Source organism: Gallus gallus, chromosome 2 (assembly GCF_016699485.2).
Source record: "Gallus gallus isolate bGalGal1 chromosome 2, bGalGal1.mat.broiler.GRCg7b, whole genome shotgun sequence".
In the NCBI taxonomy this organism is placed as follows: domain Eukaryota; kingdom Metazoa; phylum Chordata; class Aves; order Galliformes; family Phasianidae; genus Gallus; species Gallus gallus.
In genome coordinates, this window is record NC_052533.1 from 10349098 (window position 1) to 10375404 (window position 26307).

Consider the following 26307-nt stretch of genomic DNA (forward strand, 5'->3'; position numbering starts at 1 on the left):
TCTCCTTATCTGCCTTTTGAGCGTTGATACTAATTGGCACCATTTCAAAATAAAGTCGTGCTCTCAGTATTTCAGATTCTGCAGACATGTGCAAGTACTATTGCCTGTTAATAGCTTTATTTCTCGTGCTTAATTAATGCAATGCAGCTGACAGTTCAGAAGGTGGTGTTCTTTGACCAAGACCTGAGGATTGGCTGCAGGAGAAGCAGCAGTTTCTGTAATTGCCATCTACCAGTGTCCCTCGGACCCGACTCTTTGCACACAACTTACAGAGATAGAGGGTGGGGGGGTTGCCAGGTCTGTTCAGGCCTGTCTCTCTTCATTGTGATGGCCAGAATAGGACTGACAATTTTTCTGGCAACTGTTATGATGCAGCTTTTAAAATCCTTCAGGATCTGAAGAGTTACAGAGATCGCAACAGCGGGTTCATGGGATTCTGTAACACAGAAGGACACAGAGGCTTTATTTCCTAAGTTTTTCTACTTTATTAAAGGTTACTACAAATCGACACTCTCAAGTATACCTATGGTTGACAAAGCAAGTATATATTGAGCTATTAGTTACCACAAAAGCAAGTACACCTATGTAATCAAGAGTAACAAAGATCAATAGAAATCATCATCATCATCAGTCAACAATACAACAGCAATTTGCAGGTTCCTGGATGGGTTAATTTTCTTCATGAAGGCTGGCATGGTGCTAAGTTCTGGATTTGTGATGAAAATATTGTTGATAGTTGTTGCTGAGCAGTACTTACATCCTCAAGGACTTTTCTGGTTCTTGTGCTGTCCTGCCCCTGAGGAGCTGGGGTTATGCAAGGAGATAGGAGGGGACAGAACCAGGCCAGCCCCCCAAATAACCACAGGGATATCCCATACCATAGGGCGCTGCGATCACCAATAAAGAAGGAAGGGGGAAAGTAGAAGGACGGGGAGAACCACTCAGAGTTATGGTGTTTGTCTTCCCAAGTAATCATTACATGTGTTGGATCTCACTTTCCTGGAAATGGGTGAACATTTCCTTGCAGATGGGAAGTGGTCAATGTCTTCCGCGTTTTGATTTGCCTGTGGGTCCAGCTTTTATTTTAGCCATTAAATTGTCTTTATCCCAACACAAGAGTTTTCTCACTTCTACCTTTCTGATTCTATGTAGGGTGATCAGCTGCCTAACAGGGCTACACCTCAACAAGCAATTTTATATCAGTATCTTATATCTCTCTCTATATATATTAATAATACAGGTTACAACAAACCCATCACTAGGAAAGTAGAAAATATATTTATGATTGATTATTTATAAATGCATGTATATATTTCAAAGTGTTATTGGTACCAAGCTCTATCAAACCAATCCCAGAAGGGGACAAAGCCACCTCAGAAATGGGCCAGTAAAGACTGGACCCCACAGGGGGACCAAATAAATAACGAACAAAGTCTCACTGTGAGGATGAGCCGCGTCACGGTGCTGGAAGCAGCCAGGTATCCCTAGCAAAGGTTCAATTCAGGTCAGGAATCCTGAAGGGAATGGATGAGTCCATGCAGCACAGGGCGTTCTCCAAGAGAGGCTCCATTGGGGTGGAGAACTGGTCCCTGTTATAGCGTGGGGACTGAGGAGGGAGTGGGACACCACCTCTCAGAGCACCCAATGGATGCTGCTCCATTCTTGTTTTCACCTGAGATGATAGGCAAATAGGAGATGATGTTTCCAGTTCTCTCAGACAGAACTTTGCTTATCCCAGACTGTTTTCCTTTCTTTCAGCTAAAACAGCCAATAGCAGTGCTGGTTCCTGCTCTCTCAGGATGTTTTCCCCTTTCTTCCAGACTATTTTCACTGTGCCAGATGATAAGCTGCTGTTCCCATTCCTGGGTTTGCTCTTATCGATGGTATCTGCAGGATGCCTCCAGCTCTGAGTTGCTCAGCTGCACTTCAGAGAGGCAGTGGTGCTTCTCAGGGACACTTCTGGCTCACAGGCCCAGCTCCTGGGCTGGCAGTTCTCAGGCTGGCAGGCAGTTTCTTCTGTCTGGGTTTCAGCAGTCATTTCCTGACAGTATTTTTCCCATTATAGCCAGGTCACCTTTATGGCTGCTCCCATCACTTCACACCTTGAGCTATGGCCCCTTGTGATCACTAGGAGTGAGACTACACCATGCCTCGTGTGTCTCTCTTGTCTCCTAATGCGTGAGGCGGAGCAGACTTGTGTCCGTTTAGGCCCAGTGTCGTACCTTCGGGGATGGTTTGCCAGCTGAGACATGAGCATACCATACAGGTTTAGATAAAAGTGACACAGACGATGATTTGACACAGGAAACAATACAGAAAAGCACAAATCCTACGGCTATATTGAGAGCTAATGTAATTAACGTTGCCATGCCTGTGCTTCAAGGTCTGGTATGCAAACCACAGCCACGACCACTCTGCTGAGAGGCCACCAAGTGGGGCTTGTTGGGATTTTTGATGGAATGTACAGACACAGCTGAATAATGTTCACATTGTATTAGATTTGTTTGGATTTGTTAGCATACAAGCAACACGCAATATTTATTCATTCCTCTTTGTGAGGCTAAAAGATAGTCCAAGGCCCAGTAATTTTGGATAGCCAGTTGTAAGAACGAATTAATCTCATTTCGGAGCCTTTAAAGCATTTTAGGTAATTTCAAGGTGATACAGAAAAATTATTTTTTAAGATTTGAGAGATTTGGCTGAGAATTTTATCCTAACAAGAGGAACATTCCTTTCGAGCAAAAACTACCAGCCTGATTCAGAAAGAGTGCCCCACTTCTGTGCCACTCCCAGAGGCCCCACCACAGTCTGTCCTGAGAGTTAACAAGGCACTTAAGGAGACCATCCATACCAGGATTGGGTTCAGGGCTGCATTAACATAGGAATGATTGGCAAGAGTTCATTCTTCCCAAGAATGCACACCTGGCTAACACTAGAACAATTTTCCTCCTTGGAGACAGTTTGTAAGCTGGGGCTCTTCAACCCCTGGGTAGACAACATGAGGGCACAGGGGAGTGCTGCCTGAGTTGTTCTCTCAGGATGATCACAGTTGTTAAAGCTTCTGTCTGATGGAACAGAAAAACAAATCAGGATCTGTAAAGGGAAATAGTTCTGTAAACACCTATATATAAGTAACTGCACTTCTAACTGGGGGTGCGCTTGCTTTGCATAAGACTCCCAGACTCCCAAGCACCTGGGAAAGAACTGAAATAGAGACCTTTGTGTGGATTCAAGCTCTGTGAGCTTATTGACTATACATGATGGGCACAAACCTAATCCCTACCAGGGGTAACACAGAGACCAAGCCAGGCTATGGCACAAGAGGAGGCTCAGGGGTGACCTAATCGCTCTCTACAACTACCTGAAGGGAAGCTGTGGTGAGCTGGGGGTTGGCCTCTTCTCCCATGTAACTAGTGATAGGACTAGAGGGAATGGCCTCAAGTTGTACCAGGGGAGATTCAGGTTGGCATTTAGGAAATACTTCTCAGGGAAAGTGGTCAGGCACTGGAATGGGCTGCCCAGGGAGGTGGTGGAGTCACCATCCCTGGAGGTGAGCAAGAAACGTTTAGATGTTGTATTGAGGGGCATGGTTTAATGGGAAATATTGGTGATAGGTGGATGGTTAGACTGGATGATCTTAGAGGTCTTCTCCAAACTTGGTGATTCTATGATTCTATGATTCTAAGTACCTGGCAGTTGTCTCTTACCAACATAAGTGACACAAAGCCACATCCACCCCGGTATTAAAAACATTGGTCACCAGCTCTGTCCAGAGTCCATGCAATGCTTGCAGAATGAACACCATGGATTAGAAAAAACAATTAAAGTCCATTAAGCTTGTTTGGCTTAATCGGCTTCTAGCTTGTCACAGTTAAATTGAAAGTGCACTTGGGTGTGATTGTAATATTAAGCCTAATTGCAATTTTTCATCTTTTCCACCCAAGTTGAACTTATAACCTGGTGCGCTGTAATGCTCCACGGGGAATTATTATATGAATGTGCTACAAAAGTCCTATTGTCAATAATTTGAAGTACTGGGGGTTAGTATGCCAAATTAGTTTGAGACCAAGATGCCTCAGGGATAGGTTCTGCTAACCACCAAAATTTAGCATCCCATATGAGGGTGGTATAAGCAAACCCAACAACTTGATTCATTGCCCGCTTGAGAAATCATCTTCATAAATTGAACAATGTGACTGCTGTTCCACCCCTGGGATAAGAGAACAAGCATGATTATAATTATTAGGTATGACCCAATCACTGTGTACATAAAATAACAATTATAAGAGGGGAAGGAAATTGCTCTCGGTGTTGCTTCATTTCACGGCAATTTGCCAAACAATCCGTGTGCAGAGTATGGTAGGCCTAGGATCCAAGATGATTTGAGCTTCTGGTCACTGATGTTGCAGTCAGGATAACCTAAAAGAAAAAAAAACAAAATCGCTTCATTCCTTTTGGATATTGGCTAATTTGGAAATCCATTGTTCAAAGAGAAGAAGCTCATTACCCTGGTGATCTAGCACCTCTCACACAGCAGTCTGAAGGAGTGTTTGTAATATGCAAGGAAAGCTCTCCTTTGCAGGTGATTAACACAGTTTATCCAGTATATAAGCAATGACCATTTATGTCTGAAATTGGAGTTACAGTACAGATGCTGAAGCTTCTCAATATGGGAGCCACTGCCAAGTCCCAGCCCACCTGTGCAGGGCTTGGTGTTTATGCTCGGAGCCAGCAGAGCAGTTGACCCACCTAGCTCCTGTGTTTCGGCTGCTCCATGCTCAGCTCTGAGTGCAGCCTGCCCTCCCCTCCCCTTCATTCCTCGCAGCTGATCCAACTGTGGACCAGGCAGCATCTTTCTGTAAAGCAAGTGGAAATGGTACTTCCTGAATGGGCGAGGGCAGCATTTCCAGGGTGGTTCAGTGCAGTCCTTTTTGGCGCCCACCGTGGGGCTCAAAGCACTGAGATAACAGCAGATCTGCCTAGATTGCTATAAACAAAATTGCTATAAACACTGTACTAGAGACATTCAGACACTGAGACACACATTTAACAAAAGCCACCTGGTTAGTCAACATCTGGGGATCTGCCACAATCAAGCTAGTCCTGCCCAATCAAAACTCTTACATACTGTAGAAGCAAATAAAGTCCTTGCAGTGCACATGAAAAAACATGCTGGGCAAGACAGCCTGGATTATTTCTGCTTCAGGCAAAGGCAAGCCCATTTGTAGAACTGCTTTTGCTCAAGGACCTCATGCACTTGGTGGGCAGTGAGGAAGGATGGGGAAGTCAGGTGTGTATCTCAAAGGGATTTGATGTTGGGTGAGAATAGACAGTAATTTGAATTGTAGGATGCTAGTCATTACATAATACTGCATGTCATCACTACTGTGGTTGTTATATGCCTTATCAATGGTATTACAGTAAGAATCACTCAGATTAAAGAAGAATTCTGATGGAATTTGGTTCTGATGGAACCAAAACTGGCTTCAGCATGCAACAATCCAACACTTTGCATCATCCTCCCTGCTCTGAATGACAGATGGAGCCCAAAGTCATGGACTAAATAAACTCCACAGACAATTTAGAGGGATGGCCCATAGACTATGGGAATGATATCTGTGTGTATATATCAAAAGACAAGAAAAGTGATGGTAATTAATTGGGATGCATAGGAAAGTGTAGGACCTGAGCGTGATGAAAACTATATGGAATAAGGGGTAGGTCCTCGTTTCAGGACCTTTCATTGTTCTTCATTGACAGCCTTGATGAGGGGACAGTGTCCTCCCTCAGCCAGTACAGTGATGATACAAAACTGCAAGGAGTGGCTGACACACCTGAAGGCTGTGCTGCCATTCAGCAAGACCTGGACAGACTGGAGAGCTGGACAGTAAGAAACCAGATGAGGTATAACAAAAGCATGTGTAGAGTCTTGCACCTGGGAAGGAATAACTGCGAGTATCAGTACAGGTTGGGACATGACCTGCTAGACAGGAGCTCTGCAGAGAAGGACCTGAGGGTCCTGGTGGACGACAGGTTGGTGATGAGCCAGCAGTGTGCCCTGGTGGCCAAGAAAGCCAGTGGGAAACTGGGGTGCTGTGCGGCCAGCAGGTCAAGGGAAGTGATCCTCCCCCTCTACTCTGCCCTGGTTAGGGCTCACCTGGAGTACTGGATCCAGTTCTGGGCTCGCTGGTACAAAAAAGACAGGGATCTCCGGGAGAGAGTTCAGCGGAGGGCCACAAAGATGATAAAGGACCTGGAGTATCTCCCCTATGAGGAAAGGCTGAGTGAACTGGGTCTGTTCAGCCTTTAGAAAAGAAGACTGAGAGGTGATCTTATTAATATTTATAAATATTTTAAAGTGTGGGAGCCAAAGTGACATAACCAACCTCTTTTCAGTGGTCTGCCCTGTGGGGACAGGACAAGGGGAAATGGACAGAGACTGGAGCATAGGAAGTTCTGCATCAATATGCAAAGGAACTTCTTCACAGTAAGGGTGATGGACCACTGGAACAGGCTGCCTAGGGAGGTTGTAGATTCTCCTGTGGAGATATTTAAGACCTGCCTGGACACCTACCTGTGCAGCCTGCTATAGAGAGCCTGCTTTCCAGGGGGGTTGGACTCAATGATCTCTGGAGGTCCCTTCCAACCCCTACAATTCTGTGACTGTGATTCTGTGATTCAGCTGAGATAGAGTTGATTTTTATTCAGAGTCTCTGTGTTTTGGCCATCATCAGTGTTAATAGCACACCAATGCTGTAGTTGTTACCAAGCAGTGCTGCAAAGAGTCCAAGGACATTTCAGCTTCTTGTGCTGTCCTGCCAGCGAGGGGACTGAGAGGGAACAAGGAGCTGGGAGGAAACAGAGCCAGGACAGCTGACCTAAACTGGCTAAAGGGATATTCCACACCATATGACATCATGCAAAAAACTATAAAACTGAGGACAGTTGGCTGGGGAAGGCAGCCACTGCTCAGGAACTGGCTGGGCATTGGTTGGCAGGTGGTAAGCAGTTGTGTTGCAGTTATATATAGTATATTTATAGTATATATATATATATTTGCTATTTTTTCTTTTCTTTCTTGTCTTCCTGTCTTAGTAAAGACAGACTGGAGAGGGAGTAAGTGAATGGCTGTATGGTGCTGAGCTGCCTTCCAGGTTAAACCACAACAACCCTGTGCCATTGCATATTATGCTCCATTCATTTCCCTATAGGCCTGGGTTCCCCTTGATAGAGGAAGACAGTATTAGGAGCCAGTCATTACTTTTTCCCAAGGTGAATATCACACCTGGGAACCTTACCACCCCTTTTATACAAATCATTATCATTAGAGGTTTATTAGGACCTCTTTGCCACTGTTCTCGTTTTTCTCTTTCTGTGAGTCCTAGATGTAGCCTAAAGGGGCACTGGTGTTACTGGACCCATAGCCTGGTATTCTGAAACATGGCATACTGATGAGTGAAAGGCTTCTTCATGAGTAAAGTGTCCATTCCTAGGCAGCACACTACTTTAACAGATAAAGACTGAGCAACTATGCTAAACCCTGAAGCATGGGATCACCAGAATCCTAAACATCCTAAGGTTTTTCAGAACTCCTCCTTACTGGAGGGTAAATCTAACTCAGATACTTGCTATAAAGGATCAGAGGGAATACACCCTCTGTCACCTCGCCAAGTTATGCCTAAAAGTTGAACCATCTGGCTAGAACCTTGTCATTTAGGCTCCAGGACAGTAATCCTTACTTTCTCAATGAACTGGGATGTGATTGCCCATTATTTGGATTTTACTGGGGGCCATCCCCTTGATTAAAATGTCACCTGTGTATTAATGCACTTTCACCCCTAGTTCTTGTGGAACTTCCAATTCATTAGCCAAAGTCTGATGTGACAGTGTAAGGCTATGGGGTAAGCAGGTGTAAGCATACTGGATTCTTCCCAGATAAAAGCAAATCTCAATCTTCAGCTTGGAGTGAGACCATGAAAAATACATCCTTCTTGTCCAGGGCAGCCATCCAAGGATGCACTGCTTGTTCTACAGCAAAAATAAGATTCATAAGAGAGGGAAGAACAGTATGTAAGAGTCCTCTATTTTCATTCAGTTTATGATAATCCACTGACAAATGCCAGGTGCTGTTAACTCCCACAGGGGGGAGTTACACAGTGACTGAGTTTTCTGAACAACACCCCATCATTCTAAATCCCGAATGACAGCAGTTATGCTTTGTGAGGCTTCAGAGCTAACATGATATTTTGTACATGACTTAAGGTACTTTTAGGTAATTTTGGTGCAGCCTGTGATAGAAAAAGGTCTTTCAGCTGCTATTTCATCTACAGAAATTACAGAGATCTCAATTTGATAAGTTTGGCACCCAGGTGCCGAAAGGAACCTTAATAGTCTGAGAATTTAACATACGAATCTGTACCTAATACCTACTGCCACTACAGGACTCAATGTTCTTCCATTGGGCAAAGCCACTTTTATGCTGGCTATGGGAAGCTCTTGTTTTTTTTCCAGCAATTCCTGTTACACAAATCCTTTCTCAAGTTTTTGTTATTAATCCAGGGATATCCCCCACTTTGATTACTGATATTGAGACTTCTGTATCCATGAGAAAAGAGGTTAAATATTTATCTTTTACTACTAATAGTTTACTTGCTAACATCAGTTCTAAAAATACTGGGCACTTGGGACAGGTTGTCAGAACTCTGAGCTGGAAGTTGGGAGCTCTGTCAGTTTCCTGATACAGAGACCAGAGAAGTGGATGGATCATCTGGGATCGGGATCAGAGGAGCAGATGGATCAGTATTGTCTGGCCCATTCTCAGCACTCATACTTGGGGTGCTGTCACTATCTATTTTGCGATTATCCCATAGTCTCTGTAAGAAGGATGTGGGCATCTTGTCTAATTGACCTGGTGTGAATCCTATTCCCTGCAGGAGACCCTGTAAGTGCCTCCTCCGTTCCAGATCTCGTTCCTGTTTATCAGGGTCTCTTCTTATATTGGATCGATTTATTTCAACAGGGAATTTACGAACATTTTGTCCTTTTTTGTGATTTCCTCTTGGTGTCTGGGTGGTCCTGACCCATCCTTCCCTCTGGTGAGCTGTTGATTTGGGGGTACTTTTCATAAAGGCTACCCAATATTGCAGACCTTGAGCCATTATAGTGTTCCAGTCATAAGTCCTACTGTATAACATTAAGGCTAAACCCTTTGCTCCTCCATATGCTGCATTTTCCAATAGTCTCGATTTCCCTGCCTCTGTCGCCATCAGAGACATCATGTCCTCAGGTATAGCACCCTGTGCCTTAAGGGCATCCCAGGCAGCCAGTCTCATCGTCCATTTGGCAAACCCATCCCGGGTATTCCAGGGAGGAGGTGGACTATATCCCCACCGTACTTGCATTTGTCTAACAGCATGTATTATTGAAGATAAAAGAGAAAAGGTATTTTTTCCAGCCTCTGCATCAGGGTTGTGAAGAACTATTCCACCTCCTAGGAATATTTGTCTAGCCTCATTCTGATTAAGAATAAGAGCTCCAGCTCCCATCTGATAGCATCGTGCCACCCACCCGAGCCAGTCCTCACTTGACTTCTTGCTAAACTGTATGAACTTCTGCCATAGCTGTCCTGCGTTCAGATTTATCTCAGTCATCGTGACCTGAGGTGGCAGGAGAGAGCCTTCATGTCCGCCTGGAGGTGGGATTTGTGTAATCGGGTACAGAGAGGCAGTTTCATCTGGATTAGATTCAGGCAGTGAGGTGGGGGTGAACAGCCCGTTGCTAAAATCAGAATCCTCCTCATTATCAGTATTCAGCGTATGTGTTTCTTCAGTGATCTCACTGTCGGAGACTGGGCGCACATGTTCTTGCTCGAGCTGGCTTAAAGCCAGAGGTGTGAGGTTAGTTTCTAATTGTTGAAGTAAGTGGCTCTTAATAAAACTACAAGACTCAAAGGCGGGCGCCCGTACTGCTGCACCTTTACTACGTGCTTCTGTAGCTGTAGGTTGCTGCAAAGCCCCTTGAGAGGCAGTTTCCAGTTTCTGCCTTGTAGTTTTAAACAAAGTGCCTGCAGCTGCTAATGCCTCCGTGAGGAGACCAATGAAGGACCCCTTCTCTTCCTTCCCGTTACTTTTACTACTTTCTTGCCACTTCTGAAATTCAGCTCGCAGGGCTTCCCAATTGAAACAATTCTCAGCTACCCAGTTCCTGTCCCACTTAGGTGTTTGCCATCCCTTCTCCTGTTGCCATTTTCGCTGCTCTTCTACTGCTTCTTCCCAAGCATCCATGACCTGCATATTTTACAGAATCCTGCTTCTGACACCAATTAATATCACAACCTAATGGTGACCACAGGTGACCAAGCCTGTGGTTTTATAGAGATCGCAACAGTGGGTTCACAAGATTCTGTAACACACAAGGTCACAGAAGCTTTACTTTCCAAGTTTCTCTGCTTTACTAAAGACTACCACGAATCACCACTCTCAAGTATAACGAAGAGTAACAAAGCAGGTATATATCAAACTATATTGAACTATTACCAGGAGAGAAAGTGCCTATCTATTATTACGAATAGTAGCAGAAATCAATCCCGATAGCAGTCAATATAGCAGCAGGTATATACATATATTAATACTGTCGGTTAGGACAAACACAGCACTTATTAAGTAGCAAATGTACTCATGATCAATTACTTATATGCACATGTATATACTTCTATCTATTTAAATGCTTTCAGCACCAAGCTCTATCAAACTATGGGCCAGTAAAGATTGAACCCAGCAGCAGGCCCTGCAGGGAGACCAAATAACAAATGCACAAAGACTCACTGTGAGGATGAGCCACGTCACGGTGCTGGAAGCAGACAGGCATCCACAGCAAAGGTTCAATTTGAGTTGGAAGTCCTGGAGGAAAAGGATGAGTCCATGCAGCACAGGGCGTTCTCCAAGAGAGGCTCCATTGGGGTGGAGAACTGGTCCCTGTTATAGCGTGGGGACTGAGGAGGGAGTGGGACACCACCTCTCAGAGCACCCAATGGATGCTGCTCCATTCTTGTTTTCACCTGAAACAACCAATAGGTAATGATGTTTCCAATTCTCTCAGACAGAACTTTGCTTATCCCAGACTGTTTTCCTTTCTTTCAGCTAAAACAGCCAATAGCAGTGCTGGTTCCTGCTCTCTCAGGATGTTTTCCCCTTTCTTCCAGACTATTTTCACTGTGCCAGATGATAAGCTGCTGTTCCCATTCCTGGGTTTGCTCTTATCGATGGTATCTGCAGGATGCCTCCAGCTCTGAGTTGCTCAGCTGCACTTCAGAGAGGCAGTGGTGCTTCCCAGGGACACTTCTGGCTCACAGGCCCAGTTCCCAGGCTGGGTTCTCAGGCTGGAATGTGGTTTGTTCTTTCTCATCTGCTCTCACCAAAATCCAAGTAATCCCACTGAAATAAAATGGCCAACAGCATTAATATTTTCTGGCCAGCCAGTTAGATGGGCTTCAGCTCCTGAAATCAAAGGATGAGAGGGAATGTGTACTGCTACCAGACCAACATGTTACCTGATGAACCCCACTCAAAACACTTTCTGATAAGGAAATAGGAGGGTCAGCTTTTCACTTGGAGACTGTTCACTGTGTGCAGCGTGTGCCTGATAGACTAGATTTAAAACCTTAAAACACTGAACACATATACACGTAAGGACTGATGCTGAAGAGGACTTTATAATAGCAATCTGCTGAAATGATTGAAACTAACTTATTTAGATGAGATTCTATAGAATCAATGTACTTACAGAATGAAAGAGACCTATATGAATGGGATCTTATCAGTGGGCACAAATACCTGAAAGGATGCCAAGAAGAGGATCAATCCAGGCTCTTTTCAGTGCAGTCTGTTGCCAGGGCAAGAGGCAATGCGCACAAACTCGAACACAGGAGGTTCCCACTGAACACCAGACAGCATTTCTGTGCTGTGCAGTTGAAGGAGCACTGGAGCAGTTTGCCCAGAGAGGTTGTGGGATCTCATCCTTGGAGATCTTCAGAAGCTGTGTGGATGTGGTGCTGGGCACCCTGCGCTGTGCAGCCCTGCTGGGACAGGGGTTGGGTGAGATGGACCTCAGCTACCTTGTGATTCTATAACTCTGTGAGCTGGTCTTTTCATTTGGTGGGACAAGAGAGCAATGATTTGGACCATCTAATTGAAGCACATCACTTTGCTAAGTATATCCAATACACACACACCAAAATCATTGCGTACATCGAATGCAGACCAAATACCCCGAATCTAAGGCTACTTTTGGAATTTTGAGGTAACATTTTTGAGAAACTATGAAAATTAAGCTAAACTCACATCTAGGCACAGTGCCAACGTCACATGTATTCTGCTAGATCGCTGCCTTGGTTCCCTTGTGATGTCCATTCCCAAGGCCTATTCTCCCGAGTGCTTCTCTGGATGATCAGCACATCACAGCACACGATCTGGGTCTTGCTGGGTGTCATCAGATGCTCTAGAAGTGCCAGAAACTTGGGATAGCTGTGGATATGCCTAGAGAAGAGCTCCTTCTGCTCTGTGAAACTGTGTTTTTGAAGGCAAAGCACAATACAAATAAAATATGAAGTCACATCTCACTGCTTCAAGAATGCTTCAAAAAAGCAGACAGAAGTATTAGTATAAAAATATTTATGAAGCAGCACACTCATCATAATGGGGCAGCTGTAGCGTTGCTGAGAGGCTACAGCAAATGGGATGGTTCTAACAGCATGTTTATGATTGAATGGTGTTCATATAGTCATTACTGAAATTAATTTCTGGAAAGGATTAACTTCTGGCTTGTCTGATTAGAGAGACTCTTTAATTTTCAAGCACCTTTCTACTGCATTGGATGGCTGTTTGAAGCATTGCAGAAAAATTAGTAAAGCAGTGAAGTAAAGCCAATGCAGAAGGAATTATGCATTTAAATTTCTAATACTGTAGAAAAATGTGCAGTGACAAAATAATATGTGACTAAATTCTCTCAAGGGGAAAATGTCATGCTTTATGGAGAGAGAGGGGTAAAGTGTGGAAGTGAAGAGAATTTTCAATTTTTCATCTAAGTTGTCTTCCAAAGTGTATCACATAATCTGCAATTTATTTAAAACAGATGTATTTTAGTGCATACCAACTTGCTATCAGTGTCAGGTAAAAAAGAGGAACAGACAAGCACACTGCATTTAGGTGTATTTCAATTTTATGTCTTTGGTCTGTGTTTGGGTTCCATTGTTTGCTGGAGATATGCAAAAAAGAAAGGACAAAGCACAGGGGGTACACAAAAAAACTGCTCCAGAATTCACTCAAGCTTCACCTTAATCCAAAAGCTCTTACAGTTTAGTGTGAGACAAGCCACCAAAAGTTACTATTTAAAACAAAACAAAACCCCACAAACAAAAACCAACAAAATGAGAGGTGAGAGCATTCATGTTTGGGGTTTCCAAACTCAGCAGCCTGCCAGAAGTGAGGCTGCTGCTGCTCCATGGCCCCACGGCTAACTGGAATGCAGGCTGGGTGCATCCCTGCCATAGGCACACATACAGCCAGAGGTGGACAACAGCAGTCACATACAGTCAGCTGGAATTACCTGATCCTCTTCTCTTCTCTTCCTGAGCAGCATGAAAGCCTGCCAGCAGAAGATGTATAAGATATATCAAGTAGCTGGTCTTGGGCACTCAGACCAGTTTCTGGGCCTAGCTTTTCCAGATCTCCACAGCTTCTGGCGCTCATACTTGTGAAGAGAAGCTGTGGTCAGACACCTACACTGACCAGGCTGCTGACATGCTATGGACCTGTTTCATCTCTTTCTATTTTCCCACACCTGTTCCTCCCAACCCATCTTGATTCCTCCATTTCTGTAAAATAACAGATTGCCTTGGGTTAGATGGGACCTCAAAGACCATCCTGTTCCAACCCCCTGCCATGCACAGGGTTGCCAACCACTACATCAGTCACCAGCTCAGGCTGCACAGGGCCCCATCCAGCCTGGCCTTGAACGCCTCCAGGGATGGGGCATCCACAGCTCCTCTGGGCAGCTCTGCCAGTGCCTCACTGCTCTCTCAGTGAAAAAATTCCCTCACATCTAATCTAAGTCTCCCCTCTTTTAGTTTAAAACCATTCCCCTCTGTCCTATCACTATCTACCCATGTAAAAAGTTGGCTTTCTCCTGTTTGTAAATTGCCTTTAAGTACTGGAAGGCTGCAATGAGGTCTCCCAGGAGCATTCTCTCTTTCAGACTGAACAGCCCAGCTCCCTCAGCCTATCCTCATAGGACAGGTGTTCCAGCCCTGTGAGCATCTTCGTGGTCCTCCTTTGGACCGGCACCAGAGCTCCACATCTTTCTCCTTCTGGTGCCTCCAGACCTGGATGCAGTCCACCAGGTGGGAGCTTTGGTGCTTTCTGCAAGCACTCACCCCAAGACACGTTGGAGGGTGATGTGGATGGCAGCTACATGTGGATGCTGGGGGGGGGGTGGGCTGGGAGGCACGCTCGGCCACAGGGACTGCGGGTTCACTGTGGCAGCCCACAGAACAATCGGGCAGGGACCCATTGACTGAGATCTCTTCCCACAGCACCGTTCTCTGACCCTGAGCACTAATGGAAATCAGTTTTTAAATCACAACTGGACGCTGCTGTCACCCCGCACACCCACAGGCTGAGTCTGACGACCGCCCCGCCCCGCCGCCCTGACGGAAGCCGGGCGCTCTCGCGAGACTTGCGGCCTCTCTTCCCGTTTCCGGCGGCGTGGAGCTGAGCGGGCGGCATGGCGCTGTACAACTTCAAGAAGATCACGGTGGTGCCGTCCGCCAAGGTAGGGCCGTGTTCGCTGCCGCGTGACAGGAGAGCTCTCCCCTTTCCCTTCCCGCCCCCCCGCCCCCGGCGGGCTCCGTGCCGTGCGGGTGGCGGCTGTCGTGGAGGGCGCTGAGGTGCGGCCCGAGGCCGGGCTTTCCGTGTCTGGCGGGGGAACTTTGCTCCGTGCCGGCGGGGTGTGGGCGCCTGCCGGGCCTCCGCCAGAAGGAAGCGGGTGCTTATCGCTTTGTTAAATGGAGACGGCTTGTAGCTGACGGCGCTGCTTTGGTTTGCAGGACTTCATTGATTTGACGTTGTCGAAGACTCAGCGGAAGACCCCGACTGTTATTCACAAGCATTACCAAATCCATCGGATCCGGCAGTTCTACATGCGGAAGGTGAAGTACACCCAGCAGAACTACCACGACCGGCTGACCCAGATCCTGACAGACTTCCCCAAGCTGGATGTAAGTGCAGCCCCAGTGCTCGCAAAGGAGCTTTCAGTGACTGGGGAGAATTCGGCGGCAGTTTCAGTCCGCAGGTCAGAGTGGTGCCCAGCAGGTTCTGATGGGAGTAAATTTGGGCAGACGTGTTCTATAGGAATGCTGCGTTGTGGCTGAGCGAAGTAAATTGTGCCCGTGGGTGTCTGCTGAAGGATGCATTATGCAGAGGTTTGGCTGTTCGACTCTATTGGCCAGAAATGCCATTGGCAGTGCTGGAAGTCAGAGCTACCCGAGCACATCACATTGCCTTCCACCTCCTGTGCTTCAGAAATGTCACTTCAGTTGACAGAATGACCATTACTCAGCCCCATCAGAGACAGTGTTGGAAATGCACTCTGACACAGCGTGTGTGGTCGTAACTTCCCAACTACAGCTGTGTCCAGGTGCCCACTGGTGCTTCTTTATGAGCAGCTTCGGATACGTGCTTAAACCCTTCACCTGCAGCCCTACTTTTCCTACTGTTTTTATACCCACTGAGTTCCTGCAAATATCGCCTGCATCTTAATATCTCACGATGAAATTTCTCCATAAAAATGCATAAATAGCTAAAAATACTTAGTTTAGAAGAATTGAAGGTGTAGCTTTCTTAGAAAGCCAAGGGATTTATCTGGACATTGAAGAAACCGTTATTATCCAGTCTTAGCCTTCAAACAAAGGAAGGAGTTAGCGCTGTTATTGTGTCTCTGCTATAAGATGAGTTTACTATTAGAAAATGCTTCTGCAGGCTTCTTGCAGTTTCATTATTCAGTAGAGGAAAGTTCCGATTTGAAATCTGAAAGCAGTTTGCATTGCAAAAGACAGAATGGAAACTTGATACCTTGGGCTCGCTTAGACCATTGCAAAAAATTCAAAGCATTAACAATGATGCACGTAATGAGCAAGGGGATTATTTTTGTTAGGCAAGATAGTAACGAAAGCAGTTTGGGTTGTACTGCCACTTGTGTTGCTGTATTGGAGGAAAAAAGGAACTTGCGTAGCTGCCAAGAAATTGTCATCTTCAAGAAAATAAGGTTAATTTTATGTCCCTTTTTTTTTGTCTTAGGATATTCATCCTTTTTATGCAGATCTGATGAACGTTCTGTACGACAAAGATCACTACAAGCTGGCTTTGGGACAGATTAACATTGCCAAGAATCTGATTGACAAGTAAGGACTGTTTCTGTCTTCAGTTCTGTACCTGTGAGGTTGGTTGCTGCATCACTTCCTATTCTGCTGTCCCTGCAGCGTTGCGAAGGACTACGTGCGCCTGATGAAGTACGGGGATTCTCTGTACCGCTGCAAACAGCTGAAACGTGCTGCTCTGGGCCGGATGTGCACCATTATCAAAAGGCAGAAACAAAGCTTGGAATATTTGGAGCAAGGTTCGTGTAATGAATACGCTAAAATACAGGAATATAAAGACAGCGTACGTTGTCATTCATACAAAGAGTAAGAGTTAGAAACAGAAGAATGTGTTAAATACAGAATGTAGGTAATGAAAACGAAATAGCTCTCAAACCCCAAAACATTTATAATTTAATTTTCAACTAAATAGTTCTCTTATTTTAAATGTAGAACGTTACGGTGTTAGTAACACTTACAAAATGTCTGTACTTGCTTAAAGGTCGTAGCCATGCTTGTGATATCATTATTTTCACATAAATTCATCATAGAATCCCAGAATCATAGAATGGCCTGGGTTGAAAAGGACCACAATGCTCATCCAGTTCCAACCCCCCTGCTATGTGCAGAGTTGCTGACCACCAGACCAGGCTGCCCAGAGCCACATCCAGCCTGGCCTTGAATGCCTCCAGGGATGGGGCATCCACAGCCTCCTTGGGCAACCTGTTCCAGTGCGTCACCACCCTGTGAATGAAAAACTTCCTCCTAAGATCTAACTTAAATCTCCCCTGTCTTAGTTTAAAACCATTCCCCCATGTCCTATCACTGTCAACCCATGTAAACAGTCATTTCTCTTCCTGTTTATACGCTCCCTTCAAGTACTGGAAGGCCACAGTGAGGTCTCCCCGGAGCCTTCTCCAAGCTAAACAAGCTCAGTTCCCTCAACCTTTCTTCATAGGAGAGGTGCTCCAGCCCTCTCATAATCTAATCATCAGCTATTGCTAAACATTTTCCAAGCAGTGGTCCTTATTTCAGGCTCATTATTGCTTACCTCAGGCTGATATGATGGACTCACTGTAGCTATAAGGTGGTGGTCTTCATGTGTAAAGTTTCTTTTTTTTATTATGTGATACTTCTGGAGGTAACAAACAACAGTGCATTTTCATAAACAATTGTTTAATCAGTTCATGAAGTTAAAAAAAAAAAAAAGTTACTGAGCTGTGTTTTAACACTTACATGAATTTTTCTTCCATTCAAACATGAATTAAGACAAATGCTTCAGCCATCTTTTAAATGTTTCAGTGCGACAACATTTGTCTCGTTTGCCAACCATCGATCCCAATACAAGAACTCTTCTGTTGTGTGGCTATCCAAATGTTGGGAAGTCGAGCTTTATAAATAAGGTATGTGATTTTTCTTTCAATAATACTGAGGTACCATTTATTTAAGGTAGAATAAAATTTAAACCCTTTGATGTTGTTATAGCACTATCTGATCTGAGGAGTAGCAAATTCATATGGGTGAGTAGAGGCTGACTGAAATTTCTGGAGGGATACATGTAAAATTACAGCAGATTCCACTCTATTAACTATTAAAATAGTTATCTTTCCCAAATTAGTGTGTATGTGATTAATGCATTTTCTGACAGGTGAATGATTGCAGAGAAACAGCCCAAATAACCATTCTTTAGCTTTCCTGTATTAAGTGCAGTGAGTTACAATTATGATACACAGCTTGCAAGTTCAGGAAATACTCAGTAAATGTGCTAATGAATTTTGTTTTAAGGTTACAAGAGCAGATGTAGAAGTGCAGCCATATGCCTTTACCACCAAATCTCTCTTTGTGGGTCACATGGATTACAGATACCTGCGCTGGCAGGTAAGAACTGGTATCATTTTGCATTTTCTTGCCAGAATTAACTGATCACAATTTGTGATTTTGCAACCTGAATTACATTTTTGTGCCTTGATGAGAAATCACAATCACAATTTTGTGCCTGAGAGCCGCTATGTGTCAAATGGGGACAGTAGTCCAAAGCTGTTCTAAAAACGTGTCCATATGTGTATGTTTTCAGTTTGCGGGAAGAATTGGGACCATAATGTCTGAGTGAGGTCAGGACCCTTCTTGTCAGTATTGAATTCAGAGCCAGTTTGGGCATGGCTGTATTTGTTTGCTTCTTGGAGTGTTATTCTGAAACCTCATTGTATTTGCATTATTCCATTCCCTTGTCCTCAACTTGGCTGAGTTTAAGGTCTTATTTATGATTGAAAAGAATACTGTAGTCTTGAGAAGATAATATGGACAAGCAGTCAAGAATATGTTATAAAACAGTGTATTGATTATGTTAATTTTAGGTCGTAGATACTCCTGGTATTTTAGACCATCCCTTGGAGGACAGGAACACCATTGAGATGCAGGCTATAACTGCGCTCGCACATCTGCGTGCTGCTGTGCTCTACGTGATGGATGTGTCTGAGCAGTGTGGGCACAGCCTGGAGGAGCAAGTGGAACTCTTCAGAAATATTAAGCCATTGTTTGCTAACAAGGTAAGTTTGGTTTACATTATTTGTAAAATCAGTATTTTTGTAATGCAATAGCTTGGATTGTGATTTTTTTTCTTCTTTCTTTTTATTAGCCACTTATAATTGTTGCAAACAAATGTGATGTGAAGAGAATTGAAGAACTTCCTGAAGAGAGCCAGGTGAGCCTGATGTTTCCACCCCTCTCTTTCTTCCAAAATTAGCAAAAGTGCTGTGTGCACCATTAGTGGGCTGACAGAGCTTAGATTGGGAAAAAAAATACATGACTACTTCTTAATTTAACTGTTTAATAGTGTAATGGACAGTAGTTTTCCAAGTCTTGACTTTTGTGCCTGGTGTGTATACTTGCACTGTTTAGTATACATACTTGCTGGAATATTGTAAATACCAAACTGAAAGCAACTCCTTAGCAGTTTTAGAAATCTCAGACACTGTGAGATCTTTTAATTACTGCTATAGTTGGAATTAATACTGAATAGCTTTGTTCAGTAGTGACTGTTTAAGTAGAGATCATAGAATTACTCAGGTTGGAAGGGACCTCACAGATCATCAAGTCCAACTGCAGCCTAATCATAGTACCCTAACTAACAACCCTCTGCTAAATCATATCTCTGAGCACCACATCCAAACGGCTCTTAAACACATCCAGGGATGGTGACTCAACCACCTCCCTGGGGAGCCTATTCCAGCGCTTAGCCACCCTTTCTGTAAAGAAGTGTTTCCTAACATCCAACCTAAACTTACCCTGGTGCAACTTGAGGCCATTTCCCCTTGTCTTGTCACCTATCACCAGGGAGAAGAGACCTACCCCGCTCTCATTGTAAACACCTTTCAGGTACTGGAAGAGCATAATAAGGTCTCCCCTCAGCCTCCTCTTCCCCAGACTAAACAGCCCCAGCTCCCTCAGCCTCTTCTCATAGGGCTGATTTTCCAAGCCCTTCACAAGCCTTGTTGCCCTTCTCTAGACCTGCTCCCGTACCTCCATGTCCTTCTTGTACTGAGGTACCCAAAACTGAACACAGTACTCAAGGTGAGGCCTCACCAATGCCAAGTACAGGGGCAGGATGGCTTTCCTAGTCATGCTCACCACACCAATATCATTACCACACAGATAATGAGCTCTAGACTGATAAGAGGTGCTGAACTGATTTGAACAGGAGCTCCTATTGGGCAGCAGTTCTGTATACAGGGCCAGCTGCTTTGTATCTACAAGTTCGAGGATACATGCAGTTTGTGTTTTCTCTCCATCTCTTTTTCTATTTTATTCGTGTGTCATTTACAGTTGCTATATAGGAAGTGGTTATTTACTTAGAAATCAACAGATAAAACAGAGCTGCAATTGTAAAGTTTCTGTCATCTTTTTATAAACACATTTTAATAAAGGTACTCAGTAACAAGTTGCATATATTGACACTGGGTTAACGTTTCAGTCCTTGGTGTAATGGTATATTAAGAAATGGGCAGAATGCAATTATTTGTGGTAATATTTCTATTTCAGAAAATATTTGAATCTTTTGAAGCAGAAGGATTTTCTGTAATCCAGACAAGTACCCTAACAGAAGAAGGTGTGATCCAAGTTAAAACAGAGGTATGTCTCTCTTCTCTCAATTTCATTCAAAAGGAATCAGAGAATCATAGAACCCTTAGGGTTGGGAGGGACCTCTGAAGGCCATCTAGTCCAGCTCCCCTGCAATGAACAGGGACACCACAGCTACATCAGGTTGCCCAGGGCCTGATCCAGCCTGGCCTTGAAAGTCTCCAGGGATGGGGCATCAACCACATCTCTGGGCAACCTGTTCCAGTGCCTCACCACCCTCACTGTAAAACACTTTTTCCTTCTATCCAACCTAAATCTGCCCTCTTTGAGCTTAGCTTTTATTGTCAGTTAAACTGTGCTAAAAGCTTTTAGCGTGGTGTTCTTAATAGCGCGTTGAACACGTTGGGTGCAACGGGAAATGTAATGATTTGCTTTGTGTTAGATATAATCCATTTTTGTGAGATTTTTCAGGGTCCTGTTGCTTTCTCTTATTGTCAGCTCATTATAAAATATTGGTTATGCCAACAAAACAGGATCGTATGCATATACTCGTGATACTTGCTATATAAAATATGTTGATCCTTTCTTGAGAGCTAGGAAGGTAAGGCAGAAGATTAGATAGAAGCTAGGTGTTTGGGATTTAAACCTTGCTGTGCTACTTGTCATATCAGGATGACTTCATTCCTTACCTTATGTTGCCTTGTTCACTTTCAGGCCTGTGACAGATTGTTGGCCCATCGTGTTGATACTAAAATGAAAGGAAATAAAGTGAATGAAGTACTGAATAGATTACACTTGGCCATGCCAGCCAAAAGAGATAACAAGGTAGGCTGCATGTTTACACTTTAATATATTTTCCAGTACTATTTAAATAGGACTAGAATTCTTTCTTGGCTTAACATGACGATGAAATATATGTTGAGATTTTCTTGTTTTCTTTTTATCTACAACTGACTTTGCTGACGGGTTGGTCAGCTTGGGACTTCATTTTCCCTAGAAATACATTCCATTAAAATTGTCATTTGCAGTATTATTAAAAAACATCGTTTCAGACAGGCTTTTTTTTTCCCCTTTCCCTGGGGTGAATTCTTGCATTCATTTCAGGAGCGGCTGCCTTTTATACCTGAGGGAGCAATAGCACGTAAGAAGCGCATGGAAGTAGATACACCCAAGAGGAAATCAGTAAGTGGCATCTCTTAATTAGGCAATCAGCAGATGGTTTTAAACTATTTCATGTTAGCACATGGATTTAAAATTAGGAGCTACATAAAATGATGTGTGTCTTTGCAGGAGAGAGATCTTGAACTTGAAATGGGAGATGATTATGTTTTGGATCTTCAGAGTAAGTAATTACATAAGTCAGTATTACTGTTGGTCAGTAAAGTTTGGTCTTATTGGAGAAAACCTAAAATGGATTCCTTTCAACTGAGTGCCCCCTCTGTAATCTTTCTGTTCCACAACTGGTGATGTTCACTGACTCTTCGTGTTTTCTGATGCTTCTGAGTGGATTTCTGTTTTAGTCTCAGACATAAAATGGCTGATCTGATGGTTCAGGTTTTTTTTTTCCCTTAAGATTGTGGTGTTGCATTAATTGTTGATGCATTGGACTTTGTGATTCCTAAACAATAGTTGGCAGCAGGCAGAGGATCAGAAGGATTTATGAATATGTCAGAGATACAATGAAACTTTTCCTATTTAGGGATGTGATTTTTTTTTTAATTGTGATGTGTTGTATTCTGTCACTGAAGATTCTGCTTTGAAATTATCTTCAACTTTAATTAACAATTTTTTTCTCTTTTTTTTTCTTTTTCTTTTTTAAAGAATACTGGGACTTAATGAATTCATCTGAAAAGTATGATAAGATTCCAGAGATATGGCAAGGTCACAATATCCTTGATTACATTGATCCAGATATAATGAAAGTGAGTTTTCAGTCCTTCTTTTTACACTTTTTTCCCTCTTCATCCCTTTGTTATTTTCTCTAAATTACAATATTCGTAGATAAAAATAATGTTTTGTAAACCAGTTCTTCCACACTGTCTGCACTTGTGGTGGGAAAGGCCGCTGTTTTCTGAGTGACCAAAGACACAATTTCAGGAGAATGGAGAATTGCTTTCTTTCATCAGAACAGAGGTTTGCAGGGGAAGTTGTATTTCCTTACTCTTTGACTGTTGCTGGAAGGAATGTAGTTATCAAAATGTATTATTAATAATAAGAAATTAACCCATGACATTTCTGTCTGCTGGAGCATGATATTGAAGGAAATAGACTGAATTCTCAATTTACAGCATTTTAATGTCATAACAAGCCCCATTCTTATTTCTTGCTGGGTCTTAAGAAGAAGTTGTGAGCACAGACTGCAGAGCCTGCTGGTTGGGCAGTTGAGTTCATTCAGTTTGCTCGTGCTCCAGAATCATGGTTAATGTAGAGAGAGAAGGTATTTTGAGATTGTGTTGCCAGAAGTGGCACAGTAACGTTGAGGATTGTAAGTCTAAGATTTGATGAGCATCCTGATTTTCATTTCATCTCTTCTAAGAAACTGGAAGAATTAGAGAAAGAAGAAGAGCTGAGAGAAGCTGCTGGAGAGTATGACAGCGAACCAGAAAGTGAAGATGAAGAGATGATGGAAATCCGACAGTTGGCAAAACGGATCCGAGAAAAAAAGAAACTGAAAATCCTGCAGTCAAAGGAGAAAGATACTCGAGGTCCAAGGATGCCCAGAACAGCTAAAAAGGTGAGTAAAGAACCCTGTAGTTGCTGATGTACAGTAACTGTGTAGGACTTTGGGGTACCGGCACTGATGGTTTACTCATGTTTGACCCTCTCCCTCACTGTTTGCACTTCTGTGCTCCTTAAAGCTCTGATAACTACTTAATTATGGGGGGTGCCAAACAAAATGAACGAGTGAGAGTTGCCCTTTTTATTCCTGCTATACGAGTGAGTCTGTTGTAAAATTCCATATACATTATAGAAAAACTCTTTAAAACATAATTCAGCTTGTTTAATTGGGTTGCTGCTTTTTGTGGGGGGGTGGGAGGGTGGGTTGTGTGTCTATTAAGATAAAAGTAAGGTACAAACATTATTCTTTATAAGAATCAGACACAATTTCCTAACTCTTTTTACAGGTGCAGCGGAAGGTGCTGGAGAAAGAAATGACCGATCTTGGCCTTGACATGACTAATAAAGATGATGTAAGTTTCTGCTCATTTAACACTGTGTTCATCTGAAGGAGATCAGTTCCAGTCCATTTTTTTCAAGGACGTTTGAATGGCGTGTTGCAGTTGGCACAAGGGAGAGATGGGATCTGCTAAGGAGAAAATAGGAGGCAGTCAATACTGGCATTTTTTGAGTGTTGGCTGAAAACTTGCTAACATTTGAATAGGATCACTCCTGTATATACGCACTGCATTCTATTACAGGTTGTTTGCCATTTGTGTTGGATTCAAGAACAGGATTTGGCTCAATGATTTTCATGATTGCTTTGTTGGGTGAGACACAACTGTGTCAGAGTTAGCAATAATGACAGATCGAGCTGATCCTTTTACAGTTCATTAATGCTGAACTGAAGTTTTGATAGCCTGGCTGGCGTTTTTTACGTAAGGCAGTCAAAGTGCTTCAGACCTTTGGGAGCCATTTTGTTTTATCATAAATGTTAAGAACTACTCCATTTTGTACAGCAAATCCAGCAGTAGTATGGCTGTGTGGAACTTAAGACCTTGAACTCATTAACTGAACCAGGGCTTTGGAAACGAGGAATGTCAACATTGCACATCTGAAGTAAACATTCGTGCTTCTCAGGCTGATATGCCATGTTGATTTGGTTGCTATCTCTATGCAGAGGAATTTGGTATTTATGCTGTACGGTGATAGTTCTTTGGGGTTTTGTCCTGTAAACAGCCATTAATCAGAGCTGGTTTTGTCATTGTTTTTTTGCTGTTGCAGAACTGCTTCAGTATTGCTGTCCGTTCCTTTGTGTTTTTGTTTTTTATCCTTTACTTGTGAATGAAGTGAAAAAAGGTTTATAAAACTGGAGTTGATTTTGAAAAGAATGTAGTAGTATTCACTAAGACTTGAATATTACTGTGAGACACTGACCAACAGTTGACAAGATATGATACTGTGGAATAACTGTGGAACTTCACATCTTTTTTTGCCTTTTGCTATCCAGAAGAACCGTTTGTCCTTTGGCAATGTATTGCAGCATTTCACTTCCTGTTTGGTTTTTTTTTTCCTATTGGTCTCATTAGAAATGGAGCTTTTGTTGGAGTTTCTGTTTTTAATAACCCCAGTACTGTTCTGGATTTCAGGCCCATTATGCCAGAAGGTCTCGTAGTGTTACAAGGAAACGTAAACGTGATGAGTCTGAAACCCCTAAATCCGTGGCACGCAGTCGCAGCTCCTCTCGTCCACCACGGGATGTCTCTGGTCTGCGTGATGAAAAGGTTTGTTAGAGATAATGACCTTTTACAGCAAAAGAAACATCATCGTTGTACTTAAACTGGTTTCTGGGAAACTCTATAGTAGGGCAGTTGTGCCTGTTGAGAGTTCATCTCTCTTCGCAGCTTCATCTTCTGATCTTTTGAACTCTCTGTTCTTAAAAAAAAACAAAACTTAATTCATTCTTAACAGTGAGATGTAATGATGAGATGTAAGTACGTTTGAAAATGTTAAGTATGAAGGAAGAATGGTAAAAGCTGTACATATTTCATAACCTATTAGTAGAGCTCTGCTTTTAGTAAGATTGGAGTTTCAGGCGTAGCATGATTGTATTTTTAGTGTGTTGGAGAAGAGTTTTGTTTTTAAGAGAGATTAGTGTCACACTGATAGTGTTCTAGAGTAGCAGATGGTTGCTTACGTGAAGTATTATTTCATGTCCTAGAAAATCCCTGGTGTTATTTTTTTAAGGGTAAAGCGAGTTACCTGATTTACTGAGGAAGTCACTCACCGTGTTTGTGTGCTTGTTTTTAAATAGATGGTGAAGAAAGTCAAGACTATGGCAAAGAAGGCTCAAAAGAAAATGAATCGCCTGGGCAGGAAAGGAGAGGCGGACAGACACATCTTTGACACCAAACCAAAACATCTGCTGGCTGGAAAGAGGAAATCTGGTAAAACACAGAGAAGATGAGCAGTCTTCTGAATTAAAGCAGACAGTTATTAAAACTAATTTCTGGTCCTGTTTTCCCTTTTAGTAATGGTGAATGTTAACAAAAGCACACGTTTGAATTATGGGCAAGATAGTTGAAGCTCAGAGGGGGAGAGTTCTGATACAGGAGTTTGGAGTTCTCAGTGAGTCAGTAGGATTGTGGGAGATTTATCAATAGCTGTGGCAGAAGCTGTTTCTAAATAGACTTCAAAAATGACACTCCGAGGTTGAGATAAGGATGGTTTAGTAGAAAAAGCAAAAGCTGTGCACACAGGTAAAGCAAAATAAGGAATTAATTCACTGCTTCCCCGTGGCGGGCCTTCCCCTCAAAGCAGTGCTCCATCACACATGATGGTTACTTCCTGGGGCAGACAGATGCTGTAACTCCTAACACCACCTCCTCTCCCCCACAGCTTTCATTGCTGAGGGCGATGCCCTGCGGTGTGGGATTTCCCCCCTCCTCTTCCTTTCTCCCCAGCTTCTATTGCTGATCACAAGGTCCTGGGGTATGGAATGTCCCTTTGGTTATTTGGGCCCAGTGGTCCTGGCAGTGTCCCCTCCCATGTTTTGTGCTTCCACAGCTTCCATAGTATCAGGGCAGTGTGAGAAACAGAGGAGCCCTCGATTCAGCTCAGCAATATATAAACATCATTGTGTTGTCAACATATTTTTCATCACA

The 26307-nt window shown here is 43.4% G+C and overlaps 1 protein-coding gene across 1 annotated transcript; it reads left to right on the plus strand.

Annotated features, from left to right (window-relative positions):
* The first annotated feature begins 14744 nt into the window (after window positions 1-14744).
* On the plus strand, window positions 14745-25649 carry GTPBP4 (GTP binding protein 4). The gene is made up of 17 exons (NM_001006354.2): window positions 14745-14826; window positions 15101-15271; window positions 16350-16453; window positions 16532-16668; window positions 17711-17811; window positions 18194-18286; window positions 18763-18954; window positions 19044-19109; window positions 20447-20536; window positions 21200-21310; window positions 21590-21667; window positions 21776-21827; window positions 22307-22407; window positions 23022-23219; window positions 23611-23676; window positions 24793-24927; window positions 25458-25649. Exons 1-17 carry the CDS (start codon window positions 14779-14781, stop codon window positions 25608-25610), a joined length of 1896 nt encoding a protein of 631 aa, NP_001006354.1. The 5' UTR covers window positions 14745-14778; the 3' UTR covers window positions 25611-25649.
* The last annotated feature ends 658 nt before the right edge of the window (window positions 25650-26307 follow it).

What these genes read in the sequence shown, in the direction of transcription:
- GTPBP4 (NM_001006354.2), top strand. Translation starts at nt 14,779, where the DNA reads ATGGCGCTGTACAACTTCAAGAAGATCACGGTGGTGCCGTCCGCCAAG. An exon ending in AGCCATTGTTTGCTAACAAG is followed by an intron (nt 18,955 to 19,043) that starts GTAAGTTTGGTT and finishes TCTTTTTATTAG; the next exon opens with CCACTTATAATTGTTGCAAA. An exon ending in ACATGACTAATAAAGATGAT is followed by an intron (nt 23,677 to 24,792) that starts GTAAGTTTCTGC and finishes TCTGGATTTCAG; the next exon opens with GCCCATTATGCCAGAAGGTC.